At 45.7% G+C, this 17,491-nt stretch overlaps 1 protein-coding gene across 14 annotated transcripts in view; it reads left to right on the top strand.

Annotated features, from left to right (window-relative positions):
* The window catches only part of CELF2 (CUGBP Elav-like family member 2), a 577,777-nt gene that overhangs the window by 492,437 nt on the left and 67,849 nt on the right, over positions 1-17,491 (top strand). For all 14 annotated transcript variants that reach the window (XM_088844190.1, XM_088844197.1, XM_055427360.2 and 11 more), the window contains one exon: positions 14,243-14,291. In XM_088844190.1, coding sequence (XP_088700316.1) covers positions 14,243-14,291 — 49 coding nt within the window. The remainder of the gene's footprint in view (positions 1-14,242; positions 14,292-17,491) is intronic.

Genomic DNA, 17,491 nt, shown 5'->3' with positions numbered 1-17,491 from the left:
CGGGTAACATCTGGAAGAGGGACTCTTGGCACATTCATCACTGGGTTTGGGAAGACAGTTCCACTGTCAGGAGGAAATCATGGTTAGAAAGCGTATCTGTCTATTGTTAATTTGGGCGTGTTAATCAGGAGTGGCTGTCACACTGTGTCCCGTGTGTGTGTGGCTTGCGTGGTCTTCTGCTGTGCTTGTGGTGGTGTCCTGTTGCCTGAGTGGCACTGTGAGCCTACACGCCTCTTCTTACATTTTCTTTCCACTTACCTCCATTTCTGGATTTGTTCTAGGCCCTCCAGTCTTACATCATTAAAACATGAAGCTCTAAACAGAGGATTCCAGAAATTTTAACTGGTTCTGTTTTGCTTTTCATTGTATTTATTTGGGAGCGCAACTAATTGGATCATTTGTTTATACTCTGTCCCAGAGATTCAGTGATAGAGGGAAGAACCAAAATCTTATCACAGAAATTGCTTTCTGTTTGTAAAAATAAGACTAAACATAGTAATAATACCTTCTACTGAAATCACAGCTAATTAGGCCCCGCATCTGACGAGAGGGTTAAGAAGTGTGATAGATTTACCTCGCTAAGTAATACCTTACAACAGTTCCGTGAAAAATTAAGAAAGGATTAACATCCTTCTTCAATAGGGACGCTTCGAAAAGCATTACGCTCGCACTTTGTTTTAACAATTATTTTTCGTTCATGTTCTGTACCTGTTTTGAGCCTATTCATTTTTCTTCTAATTTTAAGAATAAATAAAGCAAAATGGAAGCTCATGTTATTACTTAGTATGAAAACACAGAGCCTAATTATAGCTAATGAGTGTAATAAATGCTGGGCTGCACCTCCCCTTGTTTGTGTGTGTTTTCTATACAGAAGGTAACATGGGCTGGGTAGCGAGGATGCCAAGTTACAGATGGGGTTGAGGAATGCTGTTTGACAGGCGATTAGAGTCATCTGTCAGAAATGATGACTTAATCACTGTAGCAGACTCTAGCTCCCCTCCCATAATTCCACCCAGAGTAATCTAATTTTCCTGCAATATTTTATTTATTTTATTTTTTTTTGCCAGGACTAAATGGTTATGCTGCTTGACTTCCCCCCTCTAGTGTACCACACGACTGTAACAGAAATGTAAATAGCTAGTAACATTACAGCAAAAAAAAGACTGCCTTTGGAACCCGGGAAGCCAAAAGCAGATATGTAATTCTGGGTTCTGTAGGTTGTTCTCTTTCACTGGGTGGTTAGTATATATGGAAAAAGCTGGGAACAGTATTAGCTGTATACTTCCCATGTGACCAGGAAAGGCTGTTCCTTCCAACGAGTTTTGATTGGGGCCTTTTCACCCAGTGACCTCCTTTTGCTTTGTCAAATAGTTATGACAATGATAATGATAACTTTATTGGGCACATATTATGCAGGCAGTGCTTTAAGCACTTCACATGTGTCAGTGGCGATTAGGGAGAAATACTCATTTATTTCCACTGTAGGTTTTTTCTTCTGGTTGTGATTTGCCATGGGAAGAGAAAGGATAACGTGTTTCTTTGTTATTATCATATTCACATCCCCATTTATTCTTGGCTTTGATCACTTTTGTAAAGATATACGTTGGCAAATATTCATTTAAAGTTTTCTGTGTGCCTTCTCTATTAACTTAGTTAGTAGAGATGCACAAAAGAGCAATTTGGAATAGTAGTGTGACTCAAAGCATAAATAAATCCCATACACTCTGCTTCCACCAGCAAATCTGCATCTTCAAAAGGCCACTGTCTACTCAGTGTCCTCCAGAATTTCCAAAGCAGTATTCAGCATTGGTGGTGTAGGGGTGAGTATAGCTGCCTTCCAAATCAGTGTTCAGATGATTAGTTGGCTTCCCAGGTACAGTGAAGAATCCACCTACCAGTGCAGGAGACGCAAGACACATGGGTTTGATTCTTGGGTCAGGAAGATCCCCTGAAGTTGTAAATAGGAACCCACTCCAGTATTCTTGCTTGAGAAATCCCATGGACAGAGGAGCCTGGTGGGCTACAGTCCATGGGGTTGCAAAGAGTTGGACACAAATGAGCGTGACCACACACACACATTCAAATAGAAACAGGCATTGTACAATTCAGTCAGCTATCATAAAACCAAACACCAATGCCTACCTGTGTAAATGCTGACTTATCTAATAAGCGGTCTATACTTGATTCATTTTATAGATTCCAGTGTACTTTTCCCACTAACAGTTAGTGAAGAAACCACAGACTGTAGGATCAGTTGTCAGTAATTCAAAGCTATTATTCTCTCATAGACTGAGAGCTAATTTTGCTTGTTATCAATTGTTTCTCATCATTGCAGGTATAGAACATTTTGGATAATTTGGCCCATAATTCACAGTCTAATTAAATGAAGGAACTGTAGAAGAACTAACATTTAATCTGTCTGAATTAGAGCATACAATTCCCTTGTGGTCAGATGACACACAGATCAGAGCTATACTTTCCTAGCATGGCTGTAAGGCTGTTTTTCTTTGACTCATGACCGCATTTTAAGTTTCTTTCCTACCTTTTTCATAGAGAAAACCTAGACAATCATTTTTGTTCTGAGACTAAAATATTTGACTTCCAGTATTATATTGAATGAAAGTGGCAGAAGTGGGCATCCTTGTCTTGTTGCTGAGCTTGAAGGAAAAGCTTTCCATTTTTCATGGTTTAGTGTGTTATCTATGAGCTTGTCATAATACCCTTTATTAGATTGAGGTGCATTCCCTCTGTACCCCCTTTGTTGAGAGGTTTTCTTTTTCTCTCTCACAAATAGATGTTGAATTTTGTCAAACACTTTTCTGCATCTATTATCACATGATTTTTACACTTCATTTTAAAACTGTGTATCACACTGACTGATTTGTGGGTGTTGAACCATCCTTGTATCCCTGGAATAAATCCTCTTTGATCAATACATTTTAGTGTATTACTGAATTCACTTGGTTTCTGCTTGTCTGGAAAACTCTCAATTCTGAATGATAAATCTGTTGGGTAGAGTAGTCTTGGTTGGGGGTTTTCGGTTTTGTTTTCTCAGCACTTTGAATGTATTATGCCATTCCCTTGTGGCCTTCATTGTTTCTGCTGAAAATCTGCTAGTGATCTTATGGGGGCTTCTTTGTACATAATAAGTTGTTTTTCTCTTGCTGCTTTTAATAGTCTTTCCTTATCTTTAACTTCTAACATTTTAATTATAATCTGTCTTTGTGTGGATCTCTTTGAGTTATTTGAAACACTCTGGGCACCTGGATATGAATGTCTGTTTTCTTCCCCAGGTTAAGTAAGCTTTCAGCCATTATTTCCTTAAATAATTATTCTTCCCATTTGTCTATTTTCTTTGTGGGATCCCTAGAATATGAATGCCCCTCCTTTTTGGTGTTGTCTCATAAGTCCCCTAAGCTATCTTTTTTTTTTTTTTTCATAAAAATTCTCACTATTTGAAGATGATATGTGATATTATATAGAGAAAACCTTAGACTCCATCAAAAAACTGTTTGAACTCATAAGCAAATTTAGTAAAGTCACAGGATTCAAAGTGAATACACAAAAAAACTGTTGTGTTTCTATTCACTAATAGTGAAATATCAGAAAGAGAAATTAAGAAAACAGTTCCATTTACAATTTCATGTAAAATAATAAATTTAACCAAGGAGTGTATATAGAAAGCCACAGGACCTTAATGAAAGGCATGTAAGAAGACGCAAATAAATGTAAAGATTTTCTGTGCTCGTGATCGGAAGAATTAATATTGTTAAAGTTGCTCTACTACCCAAGGCAAGCTACAGATCCCTGTCAAAATTCCACTGATATGCTTCACAGAAACAGAATAAATAGTTGTAAAATTTGTATGGAACAGCAGAAGACCCTGAATGGGCAAAGCAGTCTTGAAAAAGAACAAAGCTGGAAGCACCATGCCCCTTATTTCAAAGTATATTATAAAGCTGTAGTAATCAAAAGAGTATGGTATGGACATTAAAAACAAACACATAGGTCAATGGAACAGAATAGAAACCCAGGAAATAAACTCACACATGTATAGTCAATTTATGACAGAAGAGCCAAGAATATACAATCGGCAAAGAACAGCCACAAATAAATGATGTTGGGAAAACTGGACCACTGTCTCACACAATACACAAATATTAAGAAAACAGATTAAAGATTTTTATATAAGACCTGAAATCATAAGACTCCTAGAAGAAAACGTAGGTGGCAAGCTCCTTGCTGATGATATTTTTTGAAACTGTCCCCAAAGCAGAGGCAAGAGAAGCAAAAATAAATGAGTGATGCTGCTGCTGCTGCTAAGTCACTTCAGTCGTGTCCGACTCTGTGTGACCCCATAGACGGAAGCCCACCAGGCTCCCCCGTCCCTGCGATTCTCCAGCTCCTGCACAGCAAAGCAAGCTATTGACAAAATGAAAAGACAGTCCAGTGAATGGGGGAAAATTATTTGCACATCATATATTCAAGGGGTTAATATCCAAAATATATAAGGAACTCATAAACTCAGTAGCAAAAAAACAATGTGATTTAAAAATGGGCAGAAGATCTGAATAGACATTTTTCCTAAGACATCTTGATGGCCAATAGACACACAAGAAGATGTTCAGCATCGTTATTCTTCAGTTCAATTCAGTCGCTCAATCGTGTCCAACTCTCTGCGACCCCATGAATCACAGCACGCCAGGCCTCCCTGTCCATCACCAACTCCCGGAGTTCACTCAAACTCATGTCCATCGAGTCAGTGATGCCATCCAGCCATCTCATTCTCTATCGTCCCCTTCTCCTCCCACCCCCAATCCCTCCCAGCATCAGAGTCTTTTCCAGTGAGTCAACTCGTCACATGAGGTGGCCAAAGTATTGCAGTTTCAGCTTTGGCATCAGTCCTTCCAATGAACACCCAGGACTGATCTCCTTTAGAATGGACTGGTTGGATCTCCTTGCAGTCCAAGGCACTCTCAAGAGTCTTCTCCAGCACCACAGTTCAAAAGCATCAATTCAGCGATCAGCTTTCTTCACAGTCCAACGCTCACATCCATACATGACCATGGGAAAAACCATAGCCTTGACTAGACGGACCTTTGTTGGCAAAGTAATGTCTCTGCTTTTTAATATGCTATCTAGGTTGGTCATAACTTTCCTTCCAAGGAGTAAGCGTCTTTTAATTTCCTGGCTGCAATCAACATCTGCAGTGATTTTTGAGCCCAAAAAAATAAAGTCTGACACTGTTTCCCCGTCTATTTCCTATGAAGTGATGAGACCAGATGCCATGATCTTAGTTTTCTGAATGTTGAGCTTCAAGCCAACCTTTTCACTGTCCTCTTTCACTTTCATCAAGAGGCTTTTTAGTTCCTCTTCACTTTCTGCCATAAGGGGATTGCAAATCAGAACCACAGTGAGCTATGACTTCACACCTGTCAGAAGAGCTGTTGTCAAAAAGATAAAAAATAAAAAGTGTTGCTGAGGATGTGGAGAAAAGGGAAACTTTGTCCAATGTTGGTGGGAATATGAATGGATGCAGCCACTATGAAAAATAGTGTGGAATTTCCTCAAAAAATTAGAAATAGAACTTCTATCATATGATACCTCAGTTCTCCTTCTAGGTTTTTATCTGAAAGAAACAAAGACATTAACTTGAAAAAGATAACCAGTACTCCCATGTCCCTTGCAGCATGTATTTACAATAGCCAAGATATGAAAGCTACCAAAGTGTTGGATGAATGGATAAAGAGAGTGTTTCATATTTAAATATGTGTGTATGTATATGTATATATTTGTGTATATATACATATACACATGTATACATTCATAATGAAATCTCATTCGGCTATTTAAAAAATGAAATCTTGCCTTTGGACAAATGACGGACCCTGAAGGTATTATGCTAAATTTAAATAAGTCACAGAAAAACAGATATTTTATGATCTCCCTTATATATGGAATCTAAAAATCAATTTAAAAAAAAAAAAAAGCTCACAGATACAGAGGATAGGTGATTGCCAGAGGCTAGGAGTGAGAGGTGGGAAAAATTGCTGAACTGGAATCTTTGTATAAATTAGTCTTTAATATGTATTTCATATGTGCATGTGAAGTGTATAAGAATGTATACAGATATACACACATGCACACAGTCATGTATAAGTTTCTAATTGGGAGGTACCCGCCAGACTGAGAGAGTCTTTATGTCTAGTGTGGAAGAGGAGATTTTGTAATGTTCTTAGAAACCGCCTTCTCCTAGCATAGCTGTCTGGGTATGCTAAGGGGAGGCTCACTGTGCAGGAGGGCTGGGAGTCTGGGCTCTAGCCGGAGAGCCCCAGCCCCGGCCCTGCTCCACTGCTCATTGCTGTCTGCCTCGGCCAAGGTCTTCAGCCTCTCTCTGCCTTCCTCCTCCCGTCCCTCCCCAGCCCTGTCCCTTAGTCCCTCATTCACATCTGTCTCCAGGTTGTTGGGGGAATTAAATTAGTTAGGGTGCATATAAAGAGCCTACAGCAGTCAATGGTTAGACCGGGAAAACTGTGGTTCTGAGAGCACAGGGGAGATTTCCTCAGTTTTCACCAAAATTGCCTAAATTCTCTACTTATGTAGCAAACAGAACTGTGAGCGCCAGGCCCAGCTTCATCCTGATGGAGACAGATCCCACATGTGACTTTGGTCATCTGAATTCTTGCAGAGGTGTCACTGTTAAAATCAGAGAAATTCAAAGCTCCTTATTCAATTCTGATGAGTCAACATTCCTAAAACTCCCTTTGTTTTTTCCTAGTCTACTTTAGGCAGAGTATAAAAAGCAGTGACGGAAATGGCAGAATTTCCTACCTAGAGAGGTGGGGGAGCCGCTGTGGCTCTGGGAGTTCCTTCTGGTCATAGACGATCCCTTGACAATACATCTGCCTTTGGGGTGATGGCATGCCTCCAGCTGGTGGCAGTTCTTATGAAATTTATTTTTGCCCATTTGCAAAACATTTTGGAGAAGAATTCAGGAAGTGTAGATGCCTTTGGTATCTCACAGTCTGCTGCCCAACAAGATATGACGTATTTCTCCATGAGTCAGGATTGCGTAGTCAGGGAGCAGAAGAGAAATTGCAGTTCGTCTCCCCTGAGTGGCGTCTGTTAACTTTCTTATTCGGCACATGGCTCTTTCATGCATTCCCTTTCTCCTCCCCTCCCTTCCTCCCTTTAAATACTTTGTGGGCAGTAAGCTTATAACGTGCCATCACAGCTGCTCTTTCTAGGGGTCACAATGGGGTTAATAATGAGATGCGTGGTGGTGACTCTCTAAAACCCACTTCACGTTAAAAAATGGCATGTTTTATACTGAGTCTGGTGTTAAAGGTGGTTCACTCATCCTTTGGTGATGGCTGGGGTTAAACACATTTCAACACAAATTCTCCTTGGTGTGAGAAACAGGGTCCTGTGTCTTCCAGCCTCCATCTGGGTTAACACTGGCCATTTCAGCTCAGAATCACCTCCTTAGCCATCACAGGATCAAGGCAGAAAGATCTGGGGAAATGACTCAGACTTCATAGAGAGTGTGGTTCGTGGATGCTGGTGGTTGTGGTCCAGGCTTGTCTGTGTCACTGGGGTGTGATGGGACTCATAACGAGGGTGGGGACAGCTGCTGCCAGGGGCGTCTGTAGCTCCCTCCCCATGCCGTCACTTCCTCCGCCTTTGGGGGGTGCCTTTGCCCTACAGTTACGTCCTCATCTTCATTTTTGTGAGCCACAGCCAGGCATCCAAGGTTGACATGTTTCAGAGTGAGAAGAGCAGGTCCTGCCAGCAATAAGGGCCTCAGATCTAGGGCCCCTGTGAATGTAGGGGAGATGCTGAGGGAGGGGCAGGGGCCATGCACTCACCATTAGGAGGCAGGATACGGGGTGAGGCTTCCTGGAGGCTGGAGCCCTGTGACGCTGACAGCTTCCTGAGAGAGTGGAGGCGTAGGGTGAAAACTAGCCCACGTCAGAGAGGAGGGGCCCACGGGTCGAGAGACCCTAATTGGCCCCCCGAGAAACAGCAGCTCAGTGGGCTGTGGTCACAGTGCCCTTTGCTTTCATGATCAATACTGAATACTCAGATGTAACTGAAAGTAACAGCCAATTTCTCTCGAATCTGCTTGACTAGTCCCCCTTTCATCAGACTTCATCTGCATTTATTTGTTTAACTGAAACATAGTTGATTTACAATATTACATTAGTTTTAGGTATATAGCAAAATGATTTGGATATACGTATATATGTATGTGTGTATATATAAATTCTTTTCCATTATAGTTTATTCCAAGATACTGAACATAATGCCCTGTAATATACAATAAATCCTAGTTGTTTATCTATAGATTTCATTTGCCTTTAAGTAAGTAGGACTAAATAGAAACCAACAAGTTACCCAATACCTTACTGTGGAATGTGAGATATGATTTCACTGTTCTGTAATAAAATGTAAAACAAATTCACCTGCAAAGCAATCTTCAAAGAAATGGATTTAGAAAGCTTTCTTTATAGAAACACAAACGTGATGAACTCTGTTAAGTTAAATGCGCTGCCATGAAGCGGATCTGTTTCCAAAATACTTGATTTTGCCATTTCCCTGGACAGGCCCTCTGCTGTGGGGAACCTGGAGTAGGACAGCCAGAGCCCTGCTGCGGTCTCTGCTTCAAGGGCAGCTGAGTCGGACTCAAGTCTTAGACTCACTGGGCTTCCCAGGTGGCACTAGTGGTAAAGAGCCCACCTGCCAATGCAGGAGACATGAAGAGTTGAGGGTTCAATCCCTGGGTCAGGAAGATCCCCTGAAGAAGGAAATGGCTACCCACTCCAGTATTCTTGCCTGGAGAATAAATCCCATGGACAGAGGGGCCTGGCAGGCTACGGTCCATAGGGTCACAAAGAGTTGGACACAACTTAATGAGTTAGCGCACATGCTTAGATTCACTGCTGCTGTTCCTCCAGGCCTCAGGGAAGCTTCCCTGTCAGTGCCACTGCTGCTAAGTCACGCCAGTCGTGTCCGACTCTTCACAACCCCGTGGACTGCAGCCTACCAGGCTGCTCTGTCCATGGGATTTTCCAGGCTAGAGCACTGGAGTGGGGTGCCGTTGCCTTCTCCGTGTCAGTGCCACTAGCTCGAGGTTATAGATCCCTAGGCTCCTCTAACTGTGTAGACACATCATAACAATCCAGACCACTGAAGGTTTCTTCAGACCCAGCTGATCCTGAGTAATGAGGGAGATGCAGCCTCGGAGTAATTAACATGCCTCTTATATACGATGAACTATCACTCAGCCATTAAAAAGAACGAGATGAGGCCATTTGCAGTAACAGATGGACCTAGAGATAGTTAAACTGAGAGAAGTAAGACAAATATCATGAAATCGCTTATATGTGGGATCTAAAAGTACAAACGGACTTACTTATAACACAGAAACAGGGTCCCAGATGTAGAAAACGAACTAATGGTTACCGGGGGAAGGGAGGTGGATAAGGTGAGAGATGGGGGTTGACATGTACACACTGCTGTATATAAAATAAGAGTCTGCTGTACAGCACAGGGGACTCTACTCATTACTCTGTAATGGCCTGTACGGGAGGAGGATCTCAAAGGAGGGGACGTGTGTGTAACTGATGCAGGTAGGAGCCTGGAACAGTGATGGCCAGGCTCTTGGGCCCCTCCTGCCATCGCTGCTGCCGCCTGCCCAACTGCAGAGCACGGTGCGTGCCCCTGCCCTCCAGCTCGGGCCGTGGAGGTGGCCAGTGTCCCCATCGTGATAAAAGCTGTGTTGCCAGGCTTCAGTTCTGATGCCACGGGTGTCATCCGCAGTCCTTGAGGAAGGCAGAGAGGGTGTGGCCTCTGGCTGCCAGCCCAGGGCCGTTCTGTCTCAGGGCTGAGAGGTGCGCTGTTTTCTCTGTGCCTGAACTTCTCTGATCTGAGCTTATCCCTGACGGGGGGTCTTTATTATTCGGGGTTTGGTGAATGGTCTCTGGCAGCCGTTGCTCCCTCTGTTGGTTAGGATGCATCATCATCATTTGTTAGGAGCGGTGCAGCTTCGTTTCTCTGACTGTCTTCCTTCAAGTAGGTTATTCCTTCCCTGAAATGCCCTTCACTCAAGTCCTGGTTAGCGTCAGGGTCCCTGCACGATTGAGCCTGACCATTGCTCCAGCTGAGAGGCGTTCTGCACTCGCCCGTCCTTTGCGTCGGGGGTGTGTCTGAGTCCCCACGCCGCCTGTGGGAAACGCCTGGTGCGTCTCTACCCTTACGTTAGACGCTCCGTTGATGAGGACGCTTGTTTACCCCTTATTCCCACCATGGAATGGAATGAAGTGAATGTGTGAGCTGTCTTAGCGCCCTGCTGAGGTGAGTCTTTGACACCAGTTCCTGTTAGAGGGGAGGAATCTCCCTATATTGTAATGTTACATTATATTGAAACTTTAAACTGGAATGCCCCCTCCTTTGCAGGAACTTCCCTACTCCAGTCAACAAGTTCTTCCAAAGTTCTTGGAATCAAAAGACTTTGAGAAAGTGACATACGTTACAAGAACAACACCTCCTTTTTTTTGTCTTCCTTGACATTTACATCCTGTACCTGATCAGGAATTTGAAACTCAAATGAACTGTTCGTGATAATGAGCCATTCCTAATACAGTCCTGATTGAACACCTCTCTCCAAGAAGGTCAAAGCGCTTTACACACGTTTATCACAGTTGGTTTCAGAACGTCCCTGGAGTAGGGTGACCACCCGTTTAGAATCACCTTGGTCTGACAATCCAGATCTCCATAAGGAGATCTCTCCTTCTCCTCTCTGGATCCAGGAGTTCAAGTTCAAAGAAACCCAATTCAAGTCCAAAGTGGCCCCAGCTGTTTTATTGCTACCAGTGGTACATTCCTGAGCCTTCTGGATAGTCTTAGATCCGAATCAGAGTCAGTTCTCAGCAACAGCAGGAAAACCAAGAGTCACGTCTTCGCGCAATACCCATGGTGTTCTGTTGATAAAGTGTGGTGGGAAGGCAGAGGAAGATTACTTTTCCCCAAGGGGATATTGCTGGCGCCTCCAAGTGAATGTCTCTCTGGCGCCTGCAGTTCCTCCTCATAAGCTCAGGAGTCCAAACACCGTGTTGGGCATTTGTGGGGGAAGCCATGCGGTTTGTGGGAATCGGCCCTGATTGAAGAGTAGGGAACTCTGATTTCTGATCCCAGCTGTGTTACTAACCAGCTGTGTGTCCTTAGTGGAGTCCCTTGTTCCCTTCAGAGATTGAAAGTATTGGACAAGATGATTCCCAGGGCCCTTGGCAGCTTTAGTCAAATGATTCTGTCCTTGCAGCTCCCAGATTTTCTCATCCAGACCTCTGCATGTCGCTGATGGATCTGAGGGCTCACAGCACTCTCTCTGTACTGCTTTTCTGACCCTTGTCACCAGCTTTCTCCTTTATTTATGTGCATGTCAGTCACCATGTTGGGTTGGCGGTGTCTTGAAGGCCAGAGTCCTAGTCATTGAATTTCTGTGTCCTATATGTAATGTTGGTACTCTTACCTCTCCTGTACCTTTAACCTGTGAAACTCATCTGAGTCTTTTCAGCTCATTGACATGTACAAGCGTTTCCTGTCTGGAAAGACTCCACCCTCATCATCCACCAAGCCTCCTGTCTTCCTCCCTGCCACCTCTTAGAACAAATCTTGAAGTAATTATCTGCGTCTATCATATCAACCATTACCTTTCCTGTTACCCTCCCACTACCTGCAGGTTGGCATTCTGGCCCCCACTACCCCACAGAAGCTGTTTTGAATAAATTAAAAAAAAAAAAAAATCCGCATTGCCAGATGCAGAAGGACCATGGGGCACTTTCATGATAGCATCTAACAGCACTTGCCCTGACCACCACCTTGTTCGTGAAACTCTCCCTGCTGACGCCTGTGGGGCCCGCGGTTCTGTTCCTGCTTCTCGGGGTTGGCTCTTGCTCTGCCCCTCTGACGACTCCTCTTCCCGGCTGCTGCTCGGTTCTGCCCTGGGCTGTCGTCTCCCGTCACTCAGTTCCTTCTCTGGGCAGTTTCAGCCGCACCTGTGGCATCAGCCCGCTCCCAGAGCCGTCCTGACAGTCGAGACCCGTGTTTCCAGCTTCACACCAAACGCAGGGCGTCCTGAGCTGTGCCCCTCAGTCTCTCCCCACCGCCTCCCCGGACTACTTTCTCGTGTCTTCCCTGTTTAGGCAGTTACTTTAGGGCACAGCGTTATATGCAGGACACAGAAGTGAAGTGAACAGGCCGGGGTCCTGCTGTATGTTCAGTTATCCAGGCCTGGGCTTCTGCCACCACCAGCCAGTTACCTCTGAGGTTAAGACCTTCACCAGCTCCCGGGGGCTGTTTGTAGTCAGTCGCCTCTGAACTGTCCCCCTCACCTCCTGAGTCTCCACCCTCCAACGCTGCAGCCAAAGGTGGCTTTTCAAGAAAGCAAATGGGATCTCATGGCTTTGCTGCTTAAACATTCTATACCTACTCGCTGACTTTTAGGTGAAATTGCAACTCCTTAGCCTGCGAGATCACCAACAGCCCCTGGACACCAGCTGCCCCGGCACCCCTTCCCATGTGCCGCCCCCCATCACTGACACACACACTCACACTAGGCACTTCCTCCAGGAGGGCCGGGTGCCTCCTACCACCGTGTCATTGTGTGGGACAGTCCACTGGTTTCAGACTGCCCACCTTCTCTGCTGGCAAGTCCGCCAGCCTTTAGGACTCAAAGCAGACGGGCCCTTTGCTCCAGCACCCCCACTGCCCTCACCAGGCAGAGTGAAGTGCCTGCTCCCCTGGGCTCCCCTTTTCTGAAAAGACAAGTCTGCTTACTGACCCCTAAGCGTTCCACTCTCGTGCTGGTCTCTTCTCTACAAATTGAACGTATTAATGAGTGGAGTGGGAATACAAGTAGACCCCACACCTCGAGGCCTGTGTTCTGTGCGTAAGAGCATCTTGCCTCGGAGCGTAAACGAAGCAGCTCTGAATTATTTAGCCTCTCGTCCCCTGGCGCTGCTCTCTCGTCCTCTCCCTCTAGTGTTTGGAAGACCCTGGCAGGCATTAGGTGCACGTGGTCTCAACCGCCCGATAATCACTTCCCATCATTTCGGTGCCAGAGCCAAGTAGCATTCCCCTTTCATTTAAATTAGATAAAACCCAGAGCTGTGGCTGGCAAGTGAGGGAAGTCCACTGGGGAAATTAAAGGTTCAGACAGAATGGGACCCATTATAATAAAAGCATTTGCACAGCCACTGATTCCATCTACCCCGTGGCGTCGACAGTCCTTGGGGTAGGATGGAATATGAAGCGAGAGCGCCCGTGAAAGTCATTTGAGGAATTTATTTTAATTGGAAATGGTGGCAGCGTTCTGTGCTTGGAGTCAACTCTGCCGATCACGCACAGGAGTGTGATTGGCATCATTTAAAGAGCATGGAGCAGCTTGTTCCTCCAGGACGCAGCATCTTGGAGCCACGTTGTCGCGCGTGCTTTCTCCACCTCCGTGTGCACGGAGTGTGATTGCCAGCCCCTCGTTCTTTACTCCCTCCCTCGCGCCTTCCGTCCCTTCTTTCACTGCCTTTGCATTCCTGTCTCATACTTCATGTTTAATAAAAATTAGATGATGACACCTAAATCAATCAGTGGGTCAACCTGAAAATTACTCAGAACACTAAAACCCAAGAAACATTCATGCAGCAGATATAGAATGACCAGAAGAATGGACCATCTGTAATCATTTGTAATCATACAAATTAACGATAGCTGTTTTTTCCTACGCCTCATTTGTCAAGCACATCACATGCGTCTTCTCTGGTAATTCTCTCCAGCCCTGCTATATAGATGTCGCCTCCATCCTACAGATGAGGCGACTAAAGCTCAGAGAAGACGCTTGCCCAAGGTCACGCCGCTGTAGTGAACGGCAAAGCCAGAATCACCTGTCAGATCCAGGTAGAAACCACACCGAGTGGTAGAACCAGGTTTTGAACTTGAGCCTGACTGCAAAGCTCACGTGTTACGATACCATGTCACAGAGCCTGGGACTTAAAAGCATCCTGTTGTTGCTGAGCATCAAACACATGCTTGCATTTAATATATAATAGTTCCTCTTAACTGAGGGAGGTCTCGTTAATATTTAAATGCCCTTATAAAGGTATCCGTAGTCTTGTTGAACAGCATGGGGTTTCTGAGACTGTTGAACTGTTGTTCAATCTGCCTTACCTTCTCACTTTTCTATTTTTAGATGCATCATCCCATTCAGATGAAACCTGCAGATAGTGAAAAATCAAACGGTAGGTGGTGACCATCGTCTCCTATTAATGTCTGTTTTCTCAAGCACAGAAGTGAGGCTGGCGGGGGGAGGGGGTGCGGTGAGGAGCTGGCCGTTGCTCTGGGGAAGGCGGAGAGGTGCGCTCCAGGAGCTTCCACTGGGGTGGGCACCTCTGGAGAAATGTGACCTGCAGTCCCCTCTCTCCTGTGTCTGGGGTAAAGACCTGTGAAGATGCTACAGGTAGCGGTTTTCCGTGTCCCTCTGTTTGGGACGTGATCGGTATGACGGCCCTGTGGCCTTTGGCTCTTGTCTACCTCCCCTGACAGCAGCACAGGCGCGCGAGGGGAAGGGATGACCTTACACCAGGCAGAGAAGCCTCGCCCACCAGGACTTGGGCTGTCTGTCTCCCCGTTTCCTTTGGGCCTCTGGCTTTGAGAGTGTCTCACTTCACTTTTCTCTAGGTTGTATTCATTCATTTGCATCTATATTCATTCAGAATTCAGTCTGCTAGTTAATAAACACACACTTAAGTGCAAAAAAAGAAAAATATGTATGCATTTGATGAGGTCCGTGGAATAATTGACTTGCCTCTCCGTGACATCAGAGGGTTGATGGGCACATTTCTCTCTGGAGTTTCTGCTTCCACTTGTGCAGACCGTCACTCCCTGTTTTGTTCATGGGATTGACTGAATGTGTGTTAGAGGAATCTCCTGCCTTCCTGGAGCCCAGCACCCCCATCCCACAAGACTGACACAATCAGCGTGGTTTCCGGCCTCCAGGCAGCTCTGCACCTCATTAATTAGTCATGGGGCAGAAGCCACACACTCGGAGATCCGCATATCCGCATTTGTAAATTATGATGAGGCTCTGCCTCTCCACGAGGTGTGTTTGTGCTGATTGTAGTGTATCCCATTTTCTGGCCCCATCGACTGGAAAGTTTTGAAGGAAGTTCCCTGCCGTATGGGGATGCTCCCAGCACTGGGTTCGCCTGTCGGGGAGTAAGCATTGGTGCTTCACCTCCATCCTGACCAGCCGCACCCTTCTCTCCGGGCCTGATTACCTTTTTCCTACAGTTCTTGGTCGCAGTCGTGGCGCTGGGCGTCAGCGGGCCTGAAACCCGCCACTGCCTTGCTGTGGGGCCTCAGTCCACTCGCCTCGTCCTTTGTTTGACAGTTTTTCATCAGTTCCTTACTCTGGCCGGGCAGGTTGCAGGGGCCGGGGCTGCAGCAGTGAATTTTTAAAAGCAGAAAAGGATGCAAAAGACATTGTCCATTCCCTCCTGCAACTCGTGTCCATTATCACTGGTTTCAGTATCTAACAGTCACGGAGAGACTGGACTTTAATCTCATTCATAGAATAGGAATAAAGGTAACTGCCTGTCAGAGCTGAGCTTTTTTCCTAGATATTTGGGATAGTGCTGTAAGTGACTGAGCGCTTGTATAAAGGGCTGCCTCGTGTCTCCACCCCCATTCTTCCCTGGCCCTTAGGGCCCTGCACCCAGTGCGTCTGCCCAGGCAGAAGGCGGGCTCCCTGGAGCATGTGGGCATGCCTGTAGTCCGCTCTCTTCCTCCTGGGAGAGGGGAGGGATGGAGCTGGTGGTATTTGTGGGATGAATCAGCGAAGGTCATGCTGGAGTGTCCAGCCACCAGGAGATGCTCTCTGTCCTTTGGCTCCATAATTCTCCAAACTGTCAGGACACCGATCATGGGATCAGAGTCTGCAGAAGAGGCTTCATTTGAGCCTGAGGCCATCGTGATAAACCTGACAGAGAACCGAGCTGGAAATGTGTGATTTAAAATACCTGACGAGTTGAACCAAGAGAAGGTTTCTTCTGCATTTTCTGCTGGGCAGGCGCAAACTGTGACTGTCCGTGGGATGGCTGCCGGGGAAGTTCAGAACAGCCCACTGCCCTTTGTCTTCTCTGGACACTGAGAGTGGTGTCTGCTTGGGGTCTGGAACCACAGCAACAGGATACAACTGCTGGGGACACAGCCTGTTTTGCACAGTCTCAAAAACCAAGCAGGACTGGGTACTGTTTTACTAAGATGAGCAAATACCCAAAAATGCCAGGTCTTAAGAAGCACCCTCTTTTGAGGAGCCCGGACTTGACCCCTGACCCTGCACTTGTTGGCTGTGACCTTGGGCAAGTTCCTCTAACCTCACCCAGCCTCCAAGTCTCCAGCTGTAAGAGGGGCTATGGTCTTCTAGTCTGTGCTCTGCTCATAAGGCCCACCTGACGGCGTCATCCCGCAGTTGACATCTGTAGAACTTAGGGTCACACCGGGTGCGAGGCAAGCATCCACTCTGCTCCCCTGAGGACATAACTCTAGCCCTCAGAGGCAGCTTCTCTGGTGCCTCCTGAGAGCAGAGGCCAGCCCTTCCAGCCTTGGGCTCTTCCTGCCAAAGCTTAGATCTGAACACACAAAGGAAAACCCGCAAACCTTCTTTCTGGGCCGTTGGTCCCTTGGCTTGCGGGTTGAACTTCATTTTCTGAATTTTCAGTTAAGAAACAAAAAGTCAAATAGTATAAAGGGACCGAAGGCTGCTTTTAAAGCGCTCTTCTTCATGGAGGCTTCCGCCTGGCATAGTCGTGAGCAGACTTCAGGGTTCTCCTTGGACCTGAATGGAAGAAGGAGAAATGTATTATGTCCCAAAGCCAGGGATACAAGCTGCAGGCCTTTTTTGATGTCACATGGCATTTTTGACAGGTAAGCATAGTTTCTTAGAGGCTTCCCTGGTAGCTCAGGTGGTAAAGAATCCGCCTGCAATGCGGGAGACCCCAGTTCAGTTCCTGGGTTAGAAAGATCCCCTGGAAAAGGGAATGGCTACCCACTCCAGTACTCTTGCCTGGAGAATTCCATGGACAGAGGAGCCTGGCAGGCTATAGTCCATGTAGTCATAAAGAGTCAGACACGACTGAGAGACTTTCACTTTAACTTTTCACTTTTTCATAGTTTCTGCAGCTCAGAGAGCACCAAGATTTCTTGGGCTCAGATGCTCAAAATAGCTCCTGTGGCTGTGAAAGAAGTGTAATGAGCTCTAATTGCACTTTTTTTTCTGAGTTTGCTGACATTTATGGATGGCACAAAGGACTCATCATCGTGAGACAGTTACTCTCTTCATTATCAGTGTGTTCAGATTTCTCCAACTTCATATTTGCTGAGCAAGATTCATCACAGGTTCATTAGTGATGGACAAATGAATTCCAGAAAAGCAATCACT

Source organism: Moschus berezovskii, chromosome 15 (assembly GCF_049115385.1).
Source record: "Moschus berezovskii isolate FMDL1 chromosome 15, NW_MosBer_1.0, whole genome shotgun sequence".
Classification (NCBI taxonomy): Eukaryota; Metazoa; Chordata; class Mammalia; order Artiodactyla; family Moschidae; genus Moschus; species Moschus berezovskii.
The sequence above is the reverse complement of the archived record's forward strand: the minus strand, read 5'-3'. Positions and strand labels throughout refer to the sequence as shown.